This window comes from Calliopsis andreniformis, chromosome 1, assembly GCF_051401765.1.
Source record: "Calliopsis andreniformis isolate RMS-2024a chromosome 1, iyCalAndr_principal, whole genome shotgun sequence".
NCBI lineage: Eukaryota > Metazoa > Arthropoda > Insecta > Hymenoptera > Andrenidae > Calliopsis > Calliopsis andreniformis.
The window spans coordinates 15,930,381-15,952,002 of NC_135062.1; the positions used below are offsets into that span (position 1 = coordinate 15,930,381).

The 21,622-nt window shown below is 44.5% G+C and overlaps 1 protein-coding gene across 3 annotated transcripts; it reads right to left on the reverse strand.

Moving 5' to 3' along the window:
• Nucleotides 1-1,295: 1,295 nt before the first annotated feature.
• Nucleotides 1,296-20,055, reverse strand: LOC143183226 (uncharacterized). 3 transcript variants are annotated; one of them, XM_076384767.1, is made up of 11 exons: nt 19,672-20,055; nt 19,129-19,327; nt 10,140-10,267; nt 9,944-10,069; nt 8,943-9,315; nt 8,351-8,522; nt 8,176-8,275; nt 7,906-8,080; nt 7,692-7,835; nt 7,255-7,491; nt 1,296-6,350 (listed from the first exon to the last, which is right to left on the reverse strand). In XM_076384767.1, the coding sequence occupies exons 1-11, from the start codon at nt 20,053-20,055 to the stop codon at nt 1,906-1,908; spliced, it is 6,483 nt and encodes a 2,160-aa protein (XP_076240882.1). In that variant the 3' UTR covers nt 1,296-1,905. The 3 variants fall into 3 exon arrangements, with proteins under 3 accessions (XP_076240882.1, XP_076240958.1, XP_076241026.1); XM_076384843.1 differs by lacking the exons at nt 19,129-19,327; nt 19,672-20,055 and adding exons at nt 11,833-12,118; nt 13,548-13,833; XM_076384911.1 differs by lacking the exons at nt 8,943-9,315; nt 9,944-10,069; nt 10,140-10,267; nt 19,129-19,327; nt 19,672-20,055 and adding an exon at nt 8,792-8,841 and having other exon boundaries at nt 8,351-8,518.
• Between the last annotated feature and the right edge of the window lie 1,567 nt (nt 20,056-21,622).

A 21,622-nucleotide genomic window follows, 5' to 3' on the forward strand; every position in this document is an offset into this window, starting at 1 on the left:
AGTAGGTGAAAGTTAAAGGGTTAATAGGACAGGAACCTTAATAATCCCTTGGGAACATACCTGATTCGATATCAGGTGCGTCCAGTAGACAATTTATCTGTCAGAAAGGCAACCAAGTTTATCAGTACGTAACTACGTGCTAAACTGACACACCTGACGTAACATGTCTGGTATTGAATCACTGCTATCACTGGACCGCCATTATCTTGTGTACACAACTAAATTCACCATGAATTTTTCACAAACAATTCGCTGAGCATGGCTTGGAGGATCTAAAACTGACTACTCGATAAACTTCGTTTCCAGTGCCTCATAAGAATGACACAGCCAACATAATCATTGTACGTTTTCGATTTATACATTTTTGGCAATCTCCGAGCAGGAATGAAGGATCTGCAAGTAGAACGATCATCTTAAGCGTAGGTCGGCTAAGCTCGTTCACTGACGGCGTTTAAATACGAGGATAATTCTCATATTAGAAACATCTAAAAATACTACACTTTATTCTGTATCTTTCCTTTTTTTTTTTTATATATAAAAAGATCTCGAGCGGCTGTGACGTTCGGCTGCGTTCAATGTACAATGGTTCAATGTACATGGTTATGTACAATTTTGTTTGTTAAACCCACTCCCCTTTCGTGTCCAGCCACTTAATGGTACGTCATTACTTCTGCCCAAACGGTCCACCCGCGCGCTAAGTTTGCGCAAACGTACCGACAAATTAAGCTCTAATCGGCGGCCCCGTTCCTAACGATCCTTATAATTTTATACAATCTCCTGTGGCATTATGTTGCATCTGTTCGAAGGAAATTCCACGTTGGCCGCAGCGCAGCGGTCCCGCGATCGTGATTTACGATCGCATGCGAGATCACTGTTGGGCGAAGCGAACACCGCGAGCAGCAGGAGGAATGGAAGGCATTTTGTTAACGCTCATTTTTTTTCTCTTTCTCATTCGTTTTTTCTAAAGCTTCGTGCGCGCACTCGCTTATCGCTTATCGCTGGGGATAAATCGAGACGCGATAACGAGGTTCCTCGCGAGACTGGAGGGAGATCGAAGGCATCGAATTAGAAATTGCAAGTGTTTACGCGTGGATCTCTCTACGATACTTCGCAAGCTTCCCTTTCTCGTCCACTCACTCTTTTTTCCTCTCTTTCTACATCTCTCTCTCTCTCTCTCTCTCTCTCTCTCTCTCTCTCTCTCTCTCTCTCTCTCGTTCTTTCTCGTCGTAGAGATGCTCGTGAAGCTATTTATCTTTTTCTTGGTTAAGCAGAGCTCGTAAAAAATGTTCGTAATTAGTCAACGATTCATAGACTATAAACGTTCGAAGAAAACGGAGGTAATGATTAATACTAGGGGAAGTACGCGGATAGAACGGTGAAAATTGTGTTCAATGTCGAGTTTGTTGAGCGGTCTTGTGTGGTAACAGGCTGAAGTCGTACCTTCGTGAGCTTCACGCCGCAATACAGTCGGATGTCAGATGGTTTACTCAAGGCCACTACCCACAACCTTCTCGTCTAATTACACACCCTTCATCTGATAATTCCTATCAAGTGCGTTACAAAAGCTTCTCGAAATTTTCCTACACGTTCCACCCAATATCGCCAGGATTGAATTTTCAGGTTTGCCACGCGAAGCGAAGGCAGACTTCACTTACTCCCTACGTCACTTGAAATGTGTTCGTGCCAACAGTACGTTAATGAATAGCACTGTATGTCTGTAATTAGGTTCGACTGATAACAACGTCAGGCTCCACAAATCGGAAACAACGATTTAGGCCCACTCTGTTAACACCGGAACCACAGCTGGTTCCTTGCACCACGAAGATGAGCCATGTGCTCGGTTCCACATGGAACCAGTTAAAACAGATAAATCCATAGTCTCAAGTGAAATCTCATCCTTCTACACTATGACCTCTTCAGCTGCTCCATGTCAGACTCTTTGGGTGAGTAGAGGCCCAATTTAAGGGTCAGCTCTTTGGGCTTCCTGGGAGGGTTCCTCACAGGGAAGGGACTGAACTGTGTCTTGGGGCTGGTCGCCGCGATGTAATTATTTTCGACACCTTTGCTCGAGTTCCCTATGTTACCGAGACTCAGAGAAGACTTCCTGTAGCTACTGGACCCTGCCCTGTCGGGCAACTCGGTGTACTTGCTGATATTCACCTTACCAGCGTACTCTGGGTGAGAGACTGGCCTCTTGGTCTCGTCAACCAGGCCAGGCGACAGTTTCGAGGCATAATGGTTTATAGGAGAAGTGAAGTGCTGCTCAGCGAACTGGCGACTCGGTGACAGCGGATGGTAGTCCCTGGGCTTCGTTGGCAAGTACGATCCTATGTCTGACTCTGCGTCTATCGAGGGCAGAGTGCCTCGGTGTCTATCGTACTCCATGCTCTTCCCATGGGAATATTCCTTGGGCGACAGTGCGTCGTACTTTCGACGAAGGAGGTCCGAAGCTTCGCTAGAATAGTCCAAGAAAGAGGATCCAGTGGAATCTAAGCACCTCTCCTCTTTGGGTAAATACTTCGTAGGCGTCAAAGGCTCACTATTACCATTACTGTAGTAGGATGTTTTATTCGAAGTTGTTATCGTTCTGTTGGTCTGAAGGGACATGTAATCACTGGTGACATCCCTGGCAGACTCCTCTTCGTATCTCACTCGAAACTCCAAGGACTCTTTCGTCATCATTGGACTCTTCAGGGGCAGATCGAAAGTGTTCGTCAGGATCTCTGGCTTGTTGTTAATGTATTCAAAATTGGTGTCTATAATGGGCTTGTCGTAAGGGGTTACGAAGGGGTTGGTCGAAGCTTGCTTGGGCGACAGTTTGAGCTTGAAGTCGAAGGTTTTGTAGGGATCGTAGGCGCTTTTCAAAGGCGATGTATCATAACTGGCGATGGAAACTGGCTTAGAGTACCTTAAAGGCGATACGTCCTTAAACGGCGACGTGTTGGGGACGTATGGAATCGACGATAGTTCCTTCTGAGGAAGTTCCAGAGTTGGGTCTGGTAGCACCTGCGCGGACGAGATTTTATCGAGCTTCTCTAATTCCCTGTAGATATCGATATCGCTTTTTGGGGAGGAGTCGTCGTCTCTGTACTTCGACACCGTGTACGGTAACACTTTCTCGGTGTACTGAGAGTATTTGTCCACCGAGATCGATGGTTCTTGCGTCGATCCCAGGTCGCTTCTGGTCTCGATAGAATCGTTGGACGACTTGTAGGAGGAGAATACGTTGGTGGAGATGCTGGACAAATCGAGCCCGTCGATTTCACTGACGTTCTGACTGGAGGACCCTTTGTCCATTGTCGCTATACTAGCGGGGGAATGTTCCTCGTAGTTTGCCAACAGTTTCGACAGCTCCTCGTTTATCTTGCGATCTATCAGAGCCTCTCTGGTGTCCAAGTATTCGTGGGATATAACTTCGTCCACATCGAAGTGATCCATTTGCTCCATGTCATCGATCAACGAGAGCTTAGATAGTTCTTCGTTAATTTTCGCGTCGAACTCGGACACATTGCTGGCGGTCATACTGTCGAAATCCTTGAAATTGATCCTGGCTAGCTCCTTGTTGATTTCGTGCTCATTTAGACCCATCTTCTCTAATATGGGACTGAAGATCTTTGAGATCTCCTCGTTTATGGGACTTATGGTGATGTCCTTGGATATCTCTTCGAGATCAGGCAGACGTTTCTTCGCCTGGCAGGCGAGGATCTTCTGAAGAATGGCAGAATTCTCCTGAATTATCTTTAAAGCTCTGTCGCTATTTCTCCGCCCGTTGTTCCCTTTCTTGCGAGGCTTTACCTTCGTCCATACTCCCAACTTTGACTCCCTACCATCATCAGAATCACCGTTGTTCTGACTACAAGCTACAGTTTTCAGTATACTGTCACTGTTCTCGTCGATATTGATTTTTGGATGCACCACGTAGGATTTTCTCCCTTCCCCAGTTATATTAATATCAGGTATCTCCAGGCGACGTTTAGAGAAGTTGCTGGCAGAGTTACTGAAGGTGTCCTGTCTCCTAGCTTCCAGGCTCTTCAGATCCTCCCAAATGTAGCTACTTTTCTTCGTCAGCATTCCGCTATCCGTCGAGCCATCGTTAGCCTTAGCTTCCAAGTGTTTTATGTCCTCTAGGATGTCACTGGATCTCTTCTTCACAATGGAAGTGGAGAACTCATCCGTGGAGGCTGACGACTTCATGTCAGCGTACCTTCTGCTGTCCAAGCTGCTGGAGCTCCTTTCCAATCCCTTCGACCTGTCTCTGTGTCTGTAATTATAATTCAAGTAGTGTTTGTCTAGCTTCTCCTGCGGCAAGGAGGGTACTACATCTTTCTCTGACAGAGGATCATCCGCGCTATCATCGAGGGGGTCTTTATCTTTACGATAGTAATCGCTACCTGACTGATAGAACTTGATATCGTCGTCACCGTTCCTTTTCTCAGCTAAGCTAGAGTCCTCCTTCATCGCGTTGAACTCTGGTCTAACAAGGCCTTCAGTTCTCCTAGGAATAGTGTCACTGTCTTTGACGTCGGACTTCAACGAGGAGTCGAACTTCGTCTGGTAGCCCAGATATTTGTTTGACTCCTTCGAGCTGGTCGACTTCTGCTCAGGCGACGTTTCTGTGCTGTCTAAGCTGGACCTTCGCCTAGATGCGCCATAGGGAGACGGAGGAGTCTTCTGGTTGGGGTTCGAGATGGGGTAGAAAGGCGACGTGGCTGCGCTGAGATCCATGGGTGAGGCAGACACATCGTCTGGGCCCCTTCTATTATAATTCGAGGTATACTTTATGGAGTTGGCACTTATCGGCGACTGAAGGTCCGAACTGAACGACCTTTCGGAAGACTTTATCTTGCTGGGGCTGCACGAGTCACTAGAACTGCTGACTACCAATTTAGGACTGTTCTCCGACTTGTTTCTCAACGAATCTGTGCTCATAGGAGTAGTAGAAGTGGACTTCTCGTACGGCTTCTTGATGTCTGTCTTTGTACTGTCCCTCGTCACGTCAGAGTCCCCTGATCTAAAGACCAGAGTCTTCGAATCAGAGCTCACTGAGGAGCACGCTGATTTATCTATCGAGAAGTCTCTTGACTCTGATCTAACAGGAGTCCTTGGACTCACGGTGACACTGGGGGGTTTTGAGTCAGGTCCCATAGTCTCGCCAGAGCTGAAGGATTTAGTACTCTCAGGTGTCTTGGGACTTTTCTTCAAGTCGGAGAACGTTTTCATCTGAACCTGTGGCCTATCGCTCAAGTATGTCTTCTCTGATGATATTTCTATGTTTGGGGGGGTTTCTGGTTTCATCCCTGCAACACTGTTTGCTCCATGAGTGAGTGGAGTGGCTTTGCCGAGCTTCTCATCCACTGTTGCTGGAGAAATTGGGAGATGACCGACGTACGTTCTACAATAAGATGTTTTCTCAGTGGTCACTACTGTAGGAGACACGTCAGTGACCAGACTACTGGGTTTTGGGCTTTCGTAGGGCTTCGTGTCCAAGGAAACTCTGCTGGTGAAGTCAAAGGATGTCTTGAAACGATCTTCGTTTTCTGACATTAGATCCTGGGTAGGTGTATCAGTGACCGTATCGTACTTGATTTTCAGTGGCGAAGAATATTCAGAGAATAATGTTGAATTCTCATTTTCAGCAGTTTTAGGTACTGTATCCTTAACTTCGTCGTCGAGATTTGAAGTGATTTTATCAAGCGACACTCTTTCGACTTCTTCTATGCTTTTCTTTAGTTTATGACTCTCATGTACCAGTACTTCATCCTCCTTAGTGGTAACAGTGCTGCTACTGAATTTTAAATATTCGTAGTCATCCAAATCTAATGGTTTCCTTAAACTACTGGTATCCGAAGTGCAAACCTCGGCGAGGTCTGGCGTTGACTTGTCTTTCACCAACGTGGACTCCTTCGTCGATGGATCGTCAGGCAAAATTTTGCTCTGTACACTGAATGTTTGAGGAACCATTGAATTATTGTCATCCTCCGCCGACAGTCGCCGGATTTGATCAGTAATTTTCGCAATCGACATGTCGCTTAAATTATAATCCGTTCTCTTAACATCCTGCGAGCTCTCAGCTTTATCTTCCCCGATCGTTTCGTCGGGCAACGAGCTCTCAATCGCCCTATCGGGAATCGGTGAATTTTCCACTCGAGTATTTTTCTCCTCGTCTGTTGCCATAACATAGGACTCAGATGCTGACGTAAGATCTTCGCTGTCAACGTCACTGAGACGATCCGGCTCGTCACAAAGCTCAGTTGACGTGCTGTCACTGTCGCTATCCCCATTACTTCGCTTTGGAGATGCTAGCTCAGCTTCCGTGGGTTGCAATACTGCTATGGTGGCCTCTGTCGCATCTAGGACACAGAGGAGGGAAGATCGATTATCGCAGTGCTTGAATTAGGACTGCAACTTCACAAAAATCATAAAGTCTAGAGCTTAAATCAGTAAGTCAAAGATATCTGACCAATGGTCAAGCTGATCACTGGCCAGAGTCGGACAGGACTCGTGGGTCCTGGACCTTGTTGGCCCTTCCTTGACCATCCTTGACCACCCTTGACCACCCTTGACCACCCTTGACCACCCTTGACCAGTGGTCATCATGGATGACCGGTGAGTTTTTGCTCAAATTTTAAATCTATTTTTTTTGTTGGTTCGATTTTGCATGGACTTTGCCCCCTCTCTTCTGTTTTCCACCATTTTTTTTATGTACTGTGTTCCACCCTGTCCTCTAATGATAACTTTGCCCTCATTATCAACATTTATAGTTTAACATTTAATTATTTTCTTTTAATTTGATTTGTTCTCAACTAATATTTCTAATTCCTGCACATGTATATGCTCGTAACTCGTATGCACAGATGGTAACTCTGATCAACAGAAGGTAATATTGACCAACAGGCGGTAACGATGGCAAGGACTTCTATATTATCCACCTTCGATACATTTTCATTATCGTCAGATGGTACAAGAGATCACCTTCTGTTATCATTCTTATCGTAACCATAGATAAGATTTTTTAATTCAGTTTCAATGTATTTTACATTTTCAAATTGTTTAACAACGACTCGAGCTTGAAACATATTATTCATGCCTATTATTTTTTACATTTTGAATGAAACTTTAGTATAAATTTTCACATAGCAATCATAAAACATTATTAGTTAATTATTTTTCAATCATATCGATTATAGTTTCTAAATATGTCTAATATCCTCATCTGGAGTACCTGTACATGTTCTTAAATATGAAAATAGATACCTGATGAATTCGAAGGCTTCTGCTTCGCCTTCTTCGTGTCCTTCCAGTGAAGCGTGACTCCCTGTCGGTCCCTCCGACTCTGGCTAAGAGGTGTAGGTCGGGTCTTCGGCGTTGCATTACCAGAAGGCAGAGTCAGGGGTCGATTCTTCCCGCTCACGAGCGCATTTTTGCCCACTAAAAGATGATTCATGGCCTGAGAAGTAGGAGGTGGTACCATGGTCTGCCGTGCGCATGCAGCTGCGTCAAGAAAAAATTTATGCACTGTTGTACCCGTTCTATTTCAAGCAGGCTTATCCTCACAGTCCTGACACTAGCCTCTCCCACAAAAACTCTATACTTTCGCACTCTTTCATCAAAGTATTCAGATTCGCGCGAAGAAAGCAATGAAAAAAAGCCTAAGCTGCTGAAACTGCTTCATCACTAGAGTCAGCCATTACCAGAGAGTATAATATGCGCTTGTCGCTGACGCTCTCGCAGCTTGGCGTACTGCTGCTTCAAGGTGCTGATGTCCAAAGCGAGGCGTTCGCGATCGCTGCTGGGTGCCATTGCCTGTAGCGCGCCAATCGTTTGAGGCAGACGATCTACAAGCATATCCCTCGTGACACGAACAATACTATTGTTACAACGACAATGCATGTCTCAGCCCCATACCTTTCTTCAATCGTTGCGCCATGCTGAACATCGCGGCAGCTACAGCCAGCCTTTCATCCTCTTCCGTGTCGCTATCGTCGTCGTCGCTGAGCTTCCTTGCCCACGGAGTGATATTGTATCTGTGCTTCTCCCTCAGACCCGTCACACCTTGCAAAGGTCCCATACTAACTATATTCTATCAAAATAATTCATGAATAAATATGTGGTACGTGACAGCAATCACATTTGTGACCTGGCTTGCAATGAGCCTTACGAGGAGATCCAACGAACCTTTATAAGATTATTTGTGTCCGTGAACTCTAGCATCTCCCTAGTCAGGACTCCCATTATGCTGTAAAACTCATCCGCCGATGTCACGGTCATGATACGGCTGGGGGAGACAATTTTACAATTTATAGTGTCCAAGAAGAGTTGAAAATGTGTATTCTGTGTTTCGCGAACTTACTCTGAGAGTCCCTCCCAGATACTCAGCGCAGTCTTCAGAAGAATCTCGTCACCTTCGAGGAATATCAAGTCCCATACACGCAGGACTGCCTCTTGGGGCAAACAGTGACAGAACAGGGTGAGAAACCATTGCATCGTGAATACATTTGTCAGAGGTGGTTCATAGCTGCTACCTGTGATAAACGAACAAGGTGTGCAGTATCAGTAATGGATAGATGAAGAATCAGTAGCTGGGTCAGGGAAATCAATTCACAAAGTCTTGAGGAGTACTTTCTCAAATCTTGCGAGCAATCGTGTCTTGTTAACTCTAGCTATCTTTCCTTTCAATTTAGAATTACTTCTAAATTCAGGCTCCTCCAAGAGATTTTGTATTTCAGTAAGTTATAGCTACTTGAGGGGGCATTTAGATTGAGTAATCAGTTAGTCTAGGATCCTCCAGTACCTACATCACTTTCCAATCGAAATCTACATATCATTTAAGCTGAAATCAGAACTGCTTCGTCTTCAACCAAGCATCCTCAAACCCCTGAAGTTTCACCTATCCCAACCGACTACCCAATGAATCTCAAAAAAAACACAGTGAACAATCATACTTATCACGAGAGGACAACCTGTCGCCTTGTCCTTCGCATCGTTCTGCAGCGCCTCGAGATGTTTCGACAGCTTGGGCAGCCTGGCACGAAGAAGGTCCCTGAACACAGCCATGTCCACCGACAGCCCGCGCAGATTGTCCGCGAAGTAGCCCTCTGGCAGGACACCCTCTATCAGATAGATCATCACCTTCACTGCTGCGGACTCGGCGCGATCCATGACCTGCAGAATGAGGGCAGCCAGCACGTTCAGACCTTGGCAGTAGCCAACTGACTTGTTCCATCGGGCAAAGCCGAGCAGAACGCGACGAAGCACAGCTTGATTGTCTCTGCCAGCTGCGCCGCAGAATAGACTGCAGCCCGTCCTGTGTAAATCCTAGAACGACCAGCGGCGTTAGATATAGAGGATCCTGCTGGGGCCAATCGCTGAATTTACGATTGTCGAACGAGCCGAACGGGTGATTCTGCTTCGAGCTCTCAAGTGTCAGGTGCTGGTGCATTCGTTAAAGGTTATTCCTTCGTGAGCAGCGCGAGGTTTAATTGGAAGGCTTATCGGCGACACTTAATTGCCTGGCGTCGAAGTGATTAATGATGGAAATTTAATTGCGGGTAATTATACACTGAATGGTTTGAGTCGCGGAGGAGTGTGTTACGGAGTTGCGTTACGAGGGCAAGTTTTCTGGATGCATTTCGCTACGTGTGAGTTGATTGCTTCAAGTGATCTTTTTAAAGGTATTACACCTTTTTTCAAAATTGTCTCGACTATAGAATTCATATAAAAATTAGTTCCTGGCTTTTCAGTGCATTTATGAAGTTCGTCACGAATTTTTAGATAGAAGATGACATGTTACATTGTAACACTTGTCGAGAGATCTCGTCACTCGTAGAATTTTGAAGAGGCAAATGGGATGAGATAGAGATTGAAGTAGAGTCGGTAAAGTTCGCGAGGACACTAATGCGTACGAGGGACTATTGTAAAAAGGATGTAGGTTTTACAGTCTTACTTTAACGATTTGTATACCGAGCTCTTCATCGTCAGGATTGCTCCACTCGTTGAAGCAGACCTTTTCAGCCTGCTTCCAATCTACGCCGCGCTGCTCTAGATGACGTTCCGCCAGCGTCAGCCATAACTGTGAAATATTTGAGAATTGAGAATCAAGATGAGATACTCGGATCTCTAGGATTTATTTCAAATCTCACCTTCTTTCGAAATTCTGGCGGTATTCCTCCCTGCAACCTGGCGACCATTTTCATCGCGTCCAGCCATTGTATGAAACCACTTTCTCCTGGGTGCGGCGTCAGGCTAAATCTCATCTTCGTGTCTTCGACTGTAAATTAAAAATTTAGACCACGGTCAAGAAAAAAAGATTACTAAAAAAAAAATTAAAAAAAAGAATTGATGAAATTCAATTGCATAAAATTGCATTTATGGAAAACTGAATTTGCGACGAATCAAACAGCGGAGCAACGAGGGGATCGTAAATACCAGAAGCGGGACTCGTTTAATGCCAGCAGTCGTTTCACTAGCGTTGAACAAATAGAAACGTTAATGCACCTAATTCGATCGAAACGTCGATCCTCGTGCGAGTTTTGCAGTCAGACGTCCCACTTAATGTAACGCGACGCATTGAACAAACGACAAACTGTTTTACCAGTTTTTATATGGTAATTCGATTGACCAGCGTTCTTCATCAAGAAGAATCTATGATCAATTTTATATCGACTGCTCAAGGACACTTTAATAATTTATTTAAACAGCGACAGTTTATCTGCAGCGTTGATGCATATTTATTGCACGAGCATAATATCATACGTGCATAATAACGTTGAAAGTTTAATCTTCGATTACTGGGAACAATCATAAAACAGTTTCAATGTCATTCTGCAGCCATCAAAGTTGCTATAGCCCTCAAATAATAAACTGGACGATCAAAAAATCGACTGAACGAGGAATCCTTGAATTACTTCGATCGTTGCACAAAGCACACGAGATGAGAAGTCTCCCTCGTTACTCGTTATTTAACAGAAAAAAATCGCAGCTCGTTAAAAATGTCCGTTCTACAGAAGGTACAGTGGTCATATAATTATCATACGATTCCATTTGCGAGCAGCAACATTCAACTGCAATTTGGCCTTCTAAATACAAGTTCATTAGCCAACAGCACCATTTCGCATCGGCGAGCACAAGTGCACACTCGTCCCATCGTAAATTTTACAACTTCGTCGGAATAACGTAAACTCTGCAACCATCTATCCAGACGCATTGCACATGCAACGTAAATTAGGGTTCACTTATCCTTATATTGGACAACGAATTCTCAACAATAGAATCAGCGGAAATTCGAACTCAGTTAAAATCGAACTCTAATAACGTAGTATTATTTTATTGGAAAGAAAGCAGCATGTCGATCTCACATTATTTGCGATTTGAGTAATCAATATGTTTTTATTGGTCGTATAAGTCAGTTTGTATTCTTTAAATAAATGTTTGCCGCGATGATTCTGATCGAATCTCTTTATTTACCATTGCATTCGTAATTGTTTGAAGAGGTCGTTTTATCAGGGATCGTCGAGCGTTTGAAATTGATTTCTCTCGACTATGAAGGCTCGTGAAGAGAACGTGTTTCAATTTTAGATTTATTATTGAGAAGAAGATAGCTCTTCCTTTCGACAGTATCGGTAGCTTTAGCGAGGAGACTCGGTATTGAGAACATTGCGACAACGTGACCAAAGCCATTTTTAGTGTAGAGAAGTATTAAAATATCTATTGAGAGATTGAAAGTATCGTGCGAAGCAGAGAGAATACGTAGTAACGCATCAAAAGCTGCACCGTGCAAGAACATCGAAGAGAAGCTACGTTTTGCATGCAATGTTTGTTCCAAAGAAATTTCACCTTCCAGTTCTTCGTACTTCTCGGCAGAGCTGGCGGCGTACGCGGCTCCCGACGCGAAGTTTTTGAGGGAGTTAAAAAATCCGCTCATTCTCCAATTAGGAACGCCACTCTTTCTTCTTCATCGTCACTTTCACCTCTCCCGCCTCTTGTTGTACTGAGCACGGCCGCGTCTCAGCCGTTTTCGTGTGTCATCATCCGTCGATGTCGCGTACAGAGTCTCGAAATCACGCTTCACCGTTTCTCGTGGCGATCCTTCTTTTGCGCGAGACGCATTTTTAACACGTGGCTGAAACCCCGATCGCTACGTTCAGTTACCACCCACGCATCCTTCAGCTATCGGAGAAAAATGAATCTCGAGAAAGTTACGAGCTCGCAACTCGCTTCGAAATAAAAGGACAACACTCTGATCGGTTCGAGTACACCAGGAACCAACAAGTCCTATTCCACTGGCCACGACTGATAGAAATATGAGCGCAAATCGATTCTGTAACTATTTTACAAATCTATAAAAGGGAATCGAAATCTAAGGGAGCTATTTTCTTTTATTTAGGTCCTCAATGCAGACTGCTCAGGCCCTCGAGAACAGAACAAGAACGAAATCCTTCTGGATTTTCTAATTATCATTAATACTTCTCACAGTACTTGTCTAGTTATTCACCGTTATCAAAGGTAATAGAAAACAAATGCTGCGCCCCGAGGGCAACAATGAAGCTATTAAATTCTTCAGAGCGCAACGAGGCAGCTCCGTTTGAAGCATTAATTCCTTCGCTGCGCTGTGCTGCGATATTAAAAGGAGGATTATTCCAGGCGTTTAGCGGCGAACCATTCCCGCTGGACTTCTTCAGCGTGCAGACCTGTACCACCTGTTACGAAACACGTACTGCATCGTGTGCGCTCGATTTCGCGAAGAGCCTCGCGCTCGCGAGAGCGAAATTAATCGATCGGTTATCTATGGTCCCATTGAAACTGTATGACGCACGCAGAGTTGGGTATGCGACTGCAAAACTGATTTTTTGCACGAAGGGTATTTGAAAGCGAGCCTGGCGGAGATTAAATGCACCTTGAAGGCCAGTGAACTCCAATTAGCATTAAGTGTCATTCAAGAGAGGTGCTCATTTAAGGGTTACAGGCTCCAGAAAGACTGAGAAAGAAGAAGAAAACACACGACATAAATAAAATTCTGTAAGAAAGTTTGGGCGAAGACGAACACGGATCACGAAGCTACAAAGAACTACGAAGATGCGACGAACAAAAGGTTGCATATGGTTGCTAGCCCGAATATCGAGCACAGCCACGTTATCGCACACACAGTTAGATCGCAGCGTAACTGGAGTCATAAACCACCCCCCTCGAACGTTTTGATTTATTTAATCCCATTCACCGAAGACATTGATTTCCCGAGTCTTCCGAGGCCTACTTGTTTCTCGCCAAGCGAAGAGCTCCTCACCGAAGTAGAACGTTCCGAATAGTCAGACACCGAGCTCATCCTCTGCGCGCATACCTCTCCACAGGCACAGGTCAAACGACGATCTAGGTATTTCCCTATAAATCACCGTGAAGGGTGGTCGTCGCGGTCAAGGGAGCCACCAAAACACGTCCCCGCGAGAGGTGCCCCCAGGACGCGTCTTACCATCTTCAGTGCGCGATTCGACCGCGGCGGACGTCGTGGCCCCTGGCACACCGCACTCCGGACTACGCATCTGTCGTCGTCTCACCAGGCACACGGTCCTCCAAGCCCCGCTGGCAGCACGTCCCCTAGATGCAACCCCTGTTCGACACCGACCATGCACAGGCCGCGGGCTGGACTCGATCGAACTCGCGCTGCGAAACACCGAGCCCTCGCCTTATCTCACAGCTGCGTACGGTGTCTCCTGGCGAGCAGCACACGTCGAGTCAGCTGAACACGGCCACCACGTCGACGGGAGAAAAGAGATCGGGACGCGCGTGCGTCCGCCGTGACAATAACGACGTGACCTGGCGAGCCGTGCGAGGGTTGCTCGAGCCTCGTGGAACCCTGCAATAGGCACTGAGAAGCCGTTCCGTCGGCTACGGCAGCCTTAGCGATCAGCCACTCCCGGCACGACGCACGCGCGGACGCCCACGCCGCGCACCCCCCGCTGCGAGGGATTTGTAGCGGTCGGGGGTGGCTCGCGTGCGCCTTTCCGAGCCGACGGCTAACGGAGACAGGGTGCTCGCTCTGTATGGGGTGCCTCGAATCCGGTTGTTAGCGTTTTTCCACGCTGCCGCGGTTTCCCTGCTTCCTGCTGTAATTTGCATGGAACATGCCTCTGCTTTTTTTACGTTTTTTACGCCTCGGTGGCCTTCCGTCTACGAAATTCACGATTATGTTTTGCTTTTCTGTTTTCGGGTGTCTGAGGGTGGAGGACCTCCGCTGGAACAGCTTCGATTTTTGGTTTGTCTGAGATTTCTATTTAGTTCTCACTGGGAAGGGTGGTCTTGATTCCAGTGGCGCTTTGGGGAACGTAAATGGTATGTAAATAAAGGTGTAGGCGGCGACAGGGGTGAGTTTATCGCAGCGTCATCGGTGCAGCCGATTTTAATCCGCGTTCACAACAAAGCCTGCCGCGGATCGATGAACTTATCGACTCGGTCCCTTTATGGGTCAGTCGGAAATGTCGTCAGAGTCAGTGGCAGTGCGGCTAAGACTAAGGCCATCTGATACATTCGCGGCGTGGGGAGGTGTTTAACGCGCCCTTCGCGGTCTATGCAAAGTAGGGTTTTCTTTCTGAGAGGTGTGAACAATTTTCTGTGCCAAAAAGCACTCTATTCTGATTTGAAAAATTATCTTTCTAGATCAGCCCTAGTAAAAACTCCAGCACACTCCACTTCCAAACACTCGTTGACACTAATATTGTCCTTTATCACTAAAATCTGATACAATCTAAGTTTCTAAGCATCGTTGACAACCAGGCTTATCGAAGTTCATCGACGGGTTAAGTAGGTGGCACGGAACCAAGGAAAAGTGGATCACGCATACATGAAAGATCCCATAAAAGTAAATAGGAAGCATGGAAGACTGGTGTCGTTTAACTTTCCCTCGATTAGGGACGTCGATAAACGGTGGCCGACGTTATCGCTTGCGTGGTTAGGTGCCGGAAATAATTAGGAGTTCTGCCAAGAGATCGGCGATACGCTTCGCGTCAGGACCGACGGAGTTGACTCGAGGAAGGACGAAAATAAAAATTGCCAGTTATCGACATTCTTAGATCTTAACGGATTGAATCTGGAGGCAGACGGAAATCTGGTTGAATATCGATTAAAGACGGGGGTTATTCAGTTTGTAGGTGAAATTACCTTTCACCCGATGTCAACAAAGCTGAATTGCGCATTCCCGATTCGATTGAGACACGCGACCCCTTTTTCGTCGAGGCTCGCGTGAATCCGATCCAATTCGCCTCAATTTGATTCTGCAGGAGCCCGATGAGATCGCTTATTTTCAGGCTCGCGCGCGCAGCTGCCGATCGAATTTCAATGGCCATCGATATCTGCACGGGTATTTCCCATTCCAGAACAGTAACATTCGAGGGGAATGAGAAGGTACTATAGAATGTAGATTTCTTCGCATTTAAATATCTCCCGTGTCAATCTTAGAATACTTTTTATCGCAAAGTATTTGATAAATTGTGGAACGTACTAGTTACACATTATTATTCTCAACTTGTTTCTCAGTTCGCCCCTTGTTTTGCTATTTTGTACAGCTTACGGAACACAACAGAGTTGTACTACTCTCTTTAAAAAAAAAAAAAATTGAGCAACTTGAAAGTAAGGACTTGACCTTCAGCTCTCCTTGACACCGCCACCCGACATCCACTTCCACCATGCAATGCCATCCTCGAACTTTTCTCATACGAACAGTCCTATATTTTCTTAAACTTTGAAGGTAACAAGTTCATTTTATATCTAAAGCACGACATGTATCTCTCCCAAAAGAATTTCTATTCCACCCTCAATGCATTTATGAATTAGCATTTTAATTCTCCATGTACCCTGGAGAATTGAAGTGACCTGACATTTCTTAAAGATATGGATTATAAATAAACATCAGGCTAAGCGGCACAGAAAATGTTATACGAACAAGAACGCTTGTATTTATCTAGCCAGCGGTAAAATAAGTTTCTGGTGTTACGTAAGTCCTGAGGGGGTTCCGCCATAATCGATGCAATCATCAACGCATAATCCGCGCGGATATATTCAGCAGACACGGTCATCCCGCGAGAAACGCTGTTTTGCCGTGCCTGAGAGCGCATCGGTTTAATGGCTCGGAAACGGTTACTTAATATTTTCAACGGTTCGCTGCACTATTGAAGCAGTTCGGGCAGAAAACGCGGAGTGCAGAGGCGTTTGAAAAATTGCGCAAGGTCAATAAGTTTCTGGAGTTAAGGATGAAAAATTACCTGGGAAACGTAGGTACTGACGCTTCGAGGGAACGGACACTTGGAGAAGATTGTCGCGGCGGAAACTAGAGACGAGGGGGAGAAAATAAAAAACCACCAAGTGATGAACGACTTTGGTAATCTCTTGCGAGGGATGAACCGATCTGAAAATTTAATAATTTAGTGGAAGGAAAATTATGCAAGTTTCAGCGAGCTGTGTCTCTCTACCGTATTCTTGCATAAGTGCAATGGAATTTCATTTTTTTAGCCTCAATAGTCATCCAAATAAGACTGCCAAGAGATAAAAAATTTTAATCGCACAATTCCTTCGAAGGGTGAACCTTGACGAGAACGTATGGAATGCGTCGCGATGCTTCGGGTTCATCGCGCTAAATGCGGCTGGAAAGTTGACGAAGACCGAGAGAGAAGTTCCGCATTTCCGGTCCTCGCAGGCGCAACATCATTAAAACTTTATCAATGACGGCACGCGCGTACCGCACGCGGAGCATGCGTGGTTCGCGCGACAGGCGCGCGGCAAACTCTAATTATTGATCACTGGCTCGTCGCGCGTGAAACAGAGCCTTTTTGTTTTCCGGAAGTGGTCGGTGACGACACACCACGTGCACTCGCCGTACCGATACCCCGCTAAAAGTATCGATAACCCGCACCCTCGAGTGCACACTCTCGAGTGGCTTGCTAGAGCTTTTAAAGCTTCTTCCCTGTCGACGATACGCAAGAGAAAATTTGCCTAGTCGCGTGTCGAAATTTCGCGCTTCTACTGCCTTTGCAAACGAGGCGGCAGTAGTTAGCAGCGAATTGAGTAGACTTTGATGTAGGTGTAGCTGGCTTCATTCGAAAGCAACTTTAAATTTCTGGACATGCACAGTGAGGGAGGGTGAAAGTTCGACCTCAGCTTGATATAATTATGATATAAGAGGATCTTGAAGAGGAGTATACCGCGAGTTTCAAGTTCGTTTCTACGCACAAAGTTAAATTACCGCTTCAGCTGTTCCATATTTAGAAATGCAAACCAGCGATAAGATAAATAATAAACTGGTACTGGCATAAACCACGTGGTTGTCTTTAACGTCAATCAGAAGGAAGATCGCTTTTGTGAAACGACCGTTTTATTGTTCGAAACGAAACGCGTAGCTTCCACGAGCAAGACTATTCTATTTTCATATTAAACGAAGCTCTATTGTTTATTCAATGACACCGTCGTTCCTGTTCGTTAAACTTTATTTTTTTCTGCACCGGTAACTCTAAAAGCTAGTTAGAATTAAAGTATATTTATATTCAGGAAGACAGAACCTTCAAAAGAATAACTAAATATTGAAATAAAAGTATGTTAATATACTCACTACGTTTTGGACTGTGAGCCTGGACATAAGCAGTGATTATATCACACTGTTTCTCTCGTTTGATGACTAGGTAATCCTTCCGACGCAGCTGTCGAATAAGTATGCCACCGGTATGATTGATATAGTCGCGTAAATTGAGCACTAGAATTTCTAGTTCGTCTTTACCTGAAAAATTGAGCTCACGTTAGAAAAGATATAGGTATAAAATTACTTCCTCAGAGATGGCTACTTGTCACCCTTCTTACCTACTCCTTTTCTGATTCTACTTTTCTGCGTTCTTTAATCTTCAACTACCAGCGCTCCTAAAACGTCGAACATTCCACCGCATAAGGAGGCGCGGCGTTTCAAAGAAAAAAAGATGGAAGAGAACTGAAAATGTAACGAGCACGCACGATATTCGAGATTGCACGAGACACTTTCGAATTGAAGGGGTCGCGTTTATTTCAGCGCGGTTAAAAGGGCGAGACTCTTCGAGGAGTCTTTGAATTGCAGCCGCGATCTTGATAACGGCTCGAACGGGCTCTCCCTCTGCACACACTCGTCGAGGATTGCAGTTTTCCGACTCTTTCCATTGGTTGCCCATGCACCCTGCGTACTTCGATATCTCGCTGGGCGAGTCGGCCAAGTCCTGACCATTTTCTTTGATCATTCTGTACGAGAGGACAGGTGCTCTCAGTCCGCGCAAAGGGAGTTCGCCGAAGACCTTTAACGAAGTCGGGTTACATTAAACCCTTAAATTGGAAAACTTAGTGGATTGGTCGGGAGAATTGCTAATGAAACAGAATCGATTTTGTAGAATAAAGACATTTTTATGTTCTCTTACTATCGTGGAAATATTAGTGACTGATAAAACCGAGTGCAGTATTGAAGATGAAAGTGCATTTTTAGGCAGATCGATTCTGAGGAGAATAAAGGAAACTTGTTCATGGGTTTCGCTCTAAAGCTCACGCAATCTACTCCCTGTTTTTCCCTATGCATGTTCAACGAGGCGAAACGAAGTAGCATCGTGTATAGAGATAAAAGAAGTGTCGTTCCCCCTCGAAGAAAAAAGGAGAAAAAGGTAACACTCCAAGTCAAAGAACCTTCTAGCCTCCAAGTCAACGAGGTCGCTTGTCTGTCTCGTCGCTGCGACCTCTTGTCTCGTCAGCGACTGCCAAAGTGTCGTCCCCTAATTCGCGAAAATTTCGAACATCCTACTTCAAGTTGAGTTTCACATTGACGTCCTTACATAGGGATTACTCGTAAAAGTGAAACAGCTCGATGAAAGGGTTAAACTGCTGCCGAGGAATTATTGAAGAACTCTGAAGACTGAAATACGTTACATAAAAAGTGTCCTCTTATATAGACGTTCTACGATCATTAGACAGCGGATACTTCTTTTTTCTCGGCTTGGAATTGAAACAAATGTTTTCCACGTTTCCACAATCAGTGGTTTTAATAATAAATGTCCCCGAGTCGAACGTATTCATCACGCGCCCACGTTCTCTGCTTCCTTTTTCCTCTGCTATAGACGTTTCTATCTCTTATTGAATTACACTTACTTTTCCACAACAGACGTGCCTTTTGCAGATGCTGATGCTGCGGAGGACGCGTCTTCAGGGACGAGGCTGTCGAGTCGCTCTCCGATCGTCCCCTGTCGCCGTCTGGCAGACCGTAGATATCCACTAAAAGTTGATCCACTAAAGAGGAGACTGCTCTTTCCTGTTTCACAGGTGGATTTGGTAGCGGTGATGGGTATATCTGAAAGAGATGTTTCTTATCTGCAATCTTTCGATCTGTCGTTGCTACTTTAACAGAAAACTGTTGGTCGAAGTTGTACAAGGTTGTGCAAGATAACGCGTATCTCTCAAGTTCCCAACAGTAGGAAGTTCCTTTGTAGACTCACTACTACGTGTTTAGAAACCCAACAGGATGTTGTCAGGAGATTAGGAACTCAGTGTGGTTCTGTGTTCACACCGATGAATATCCTTTTGTTCATTAACACTGAGAGCTTATTGAGGATTCATTTTCAACCTCGTATAACTTTGATTCTAAGTTGAATTTCAAGAACAGAGTAGGATAAAAATGAAAAGAAGAGAAATTACCCTAGGATATTTAATCTCAATTGCCTTCTTCAGGTTCTCGCTACCCCTGGAATCATGTTCGATCATGGTCCTCGCATCTTCAAACGATTTCCATCTCTTCAAACATCTTGTTGTCACTTTGAGGGGTGCGACACTGGCTCTTCTAATCTGCTTCTTTCTATTCAATTCCATAAAATCAGGACCTTTCCAGGCCCGATGTATCAAGTTGCATTTTTTTCTGTTATACAACGAGGGAAATTGATATCCATCTGCACAGTAGAGGAGATTTCGTGTCTGCTGGGTGACATAGACGTCGCCAAACACGCGTTCGTTCTCCACCGAGACGCACTTGACGCGGTAGCTAATTTCTGCATACCTCTTCAGCGGCATCACGTTGCAGCTCATGTTCCATCGGCCTTGTTGACACCTTGATTCAATGAAGGTCACTGGGATTCACCAAGAAATCCAGGAGAAATTTTAAAGGCGGTCATTCGACCTTTCTTGAGATAAAAACTTCAAGTTTCATTATGATCACGTGAAATGCATTCACACTATTTAATAGAGATATTAATTTCTGTTTACGATGATCTCGTGGAAGATGCATTTTCCACTAAATGGAATTCACGCATATCAGCGTGAAGGAGGATGGTCCTTGTCGTTTTTGGTTATTGTAATTTTGTGAATGGAGCAACTTGTCGTGACTGGGGTCGAATGGAATTCATTTATAACGAAGTAAGCAGAAATATCAACGAGAATTGTGGATGCGTTCCTGGAGGATTAGAAAGGTTTCTTGCTTCTGCTAAGTAGGTAATACAAATTAACATAATTAAGCGATCTTTTGCCACTCTGTTCGTTCGCTTAAGCCAACAGATAAATTACAGGACTGCGTTTCTCTGACATTTCTACGCGGCCAGTGATAAAGAACGACCTTCTTCGCAATTGTAATTATCTAACATTTATCATTTATGATAGAATGATGTTCGTAATCGTTCCTTCCACTGTGGCGAAAATCAAGGTTCCTATAGCATATGTTTTCATTGTTGTTGCAAAATGAAATGGCTACTGTAACGAACAGGACAGACGTTATAAATTACTACACAGTGCTTATCGGTGATACGACAAAACGCAATTACTGTGTTTAAAAATAGACAACTAAAATACGTATGTACATTTTGTCGTTTTAGAATACGTTTAAAAAGTGTTGAATTTAAAATATATCTTCTGATTATTGCCAAAAGCAATTAGGTTTCTTATCACTTTTGAAAAGGGTTGTTAGTATGTATCACTTTCTTCAATATTTTCACAATTTTTCACTTGCCTTAACAGTATATTCACTTACACTTCACTGTTTCAGGAAAAGTCAATAAGCACTAATGATTGTAATGTGTTTGTTGATTTTTCAAGTGGGATTTTTAAGGATAATTTTGTAGAGTTTTAAGCTTTTTGTTTCGGAAATAAATATGTTAGCCTTTATGTTAGATATCCGTGCACGTTGTCTCCCTTATCAGAAGGCTAGTAATTCGCTTCTGGTGGCCAGACCGCAACTGGAAGTGCTGGCGATAATAATCCTTTCATTAAGTCCGTACCTACACTTACGTTGTCGACAAACATGTCGCCAGAGGTGGTGCACCAACAAATGAAGCAGCTGTCGTTATTTATATATCAACACGTGCCTCGTGAAAATTCATAGAATTTCACGCCCGACTGGGAACTTCAGTAAACGCCACCAATAATTCTCTGCCTGAGACAATATTTTTTGACTGGAGATCAAATAAAATATTGAAAATAAATGTGCAAAGCTATAGAATGTACTAGATAACAGTAAGGCTACTGAACAATTACAAAAGTCTAATTTTTCTCTTTCCACACTAGTAATAAATTTCTAGTAAAATGCAAAGGTTATGGGTCACGTTGCATATGCACAACACCTTTGCATTTTCCAAGTAGGAAATGCCGAGGAAAATACCGATTT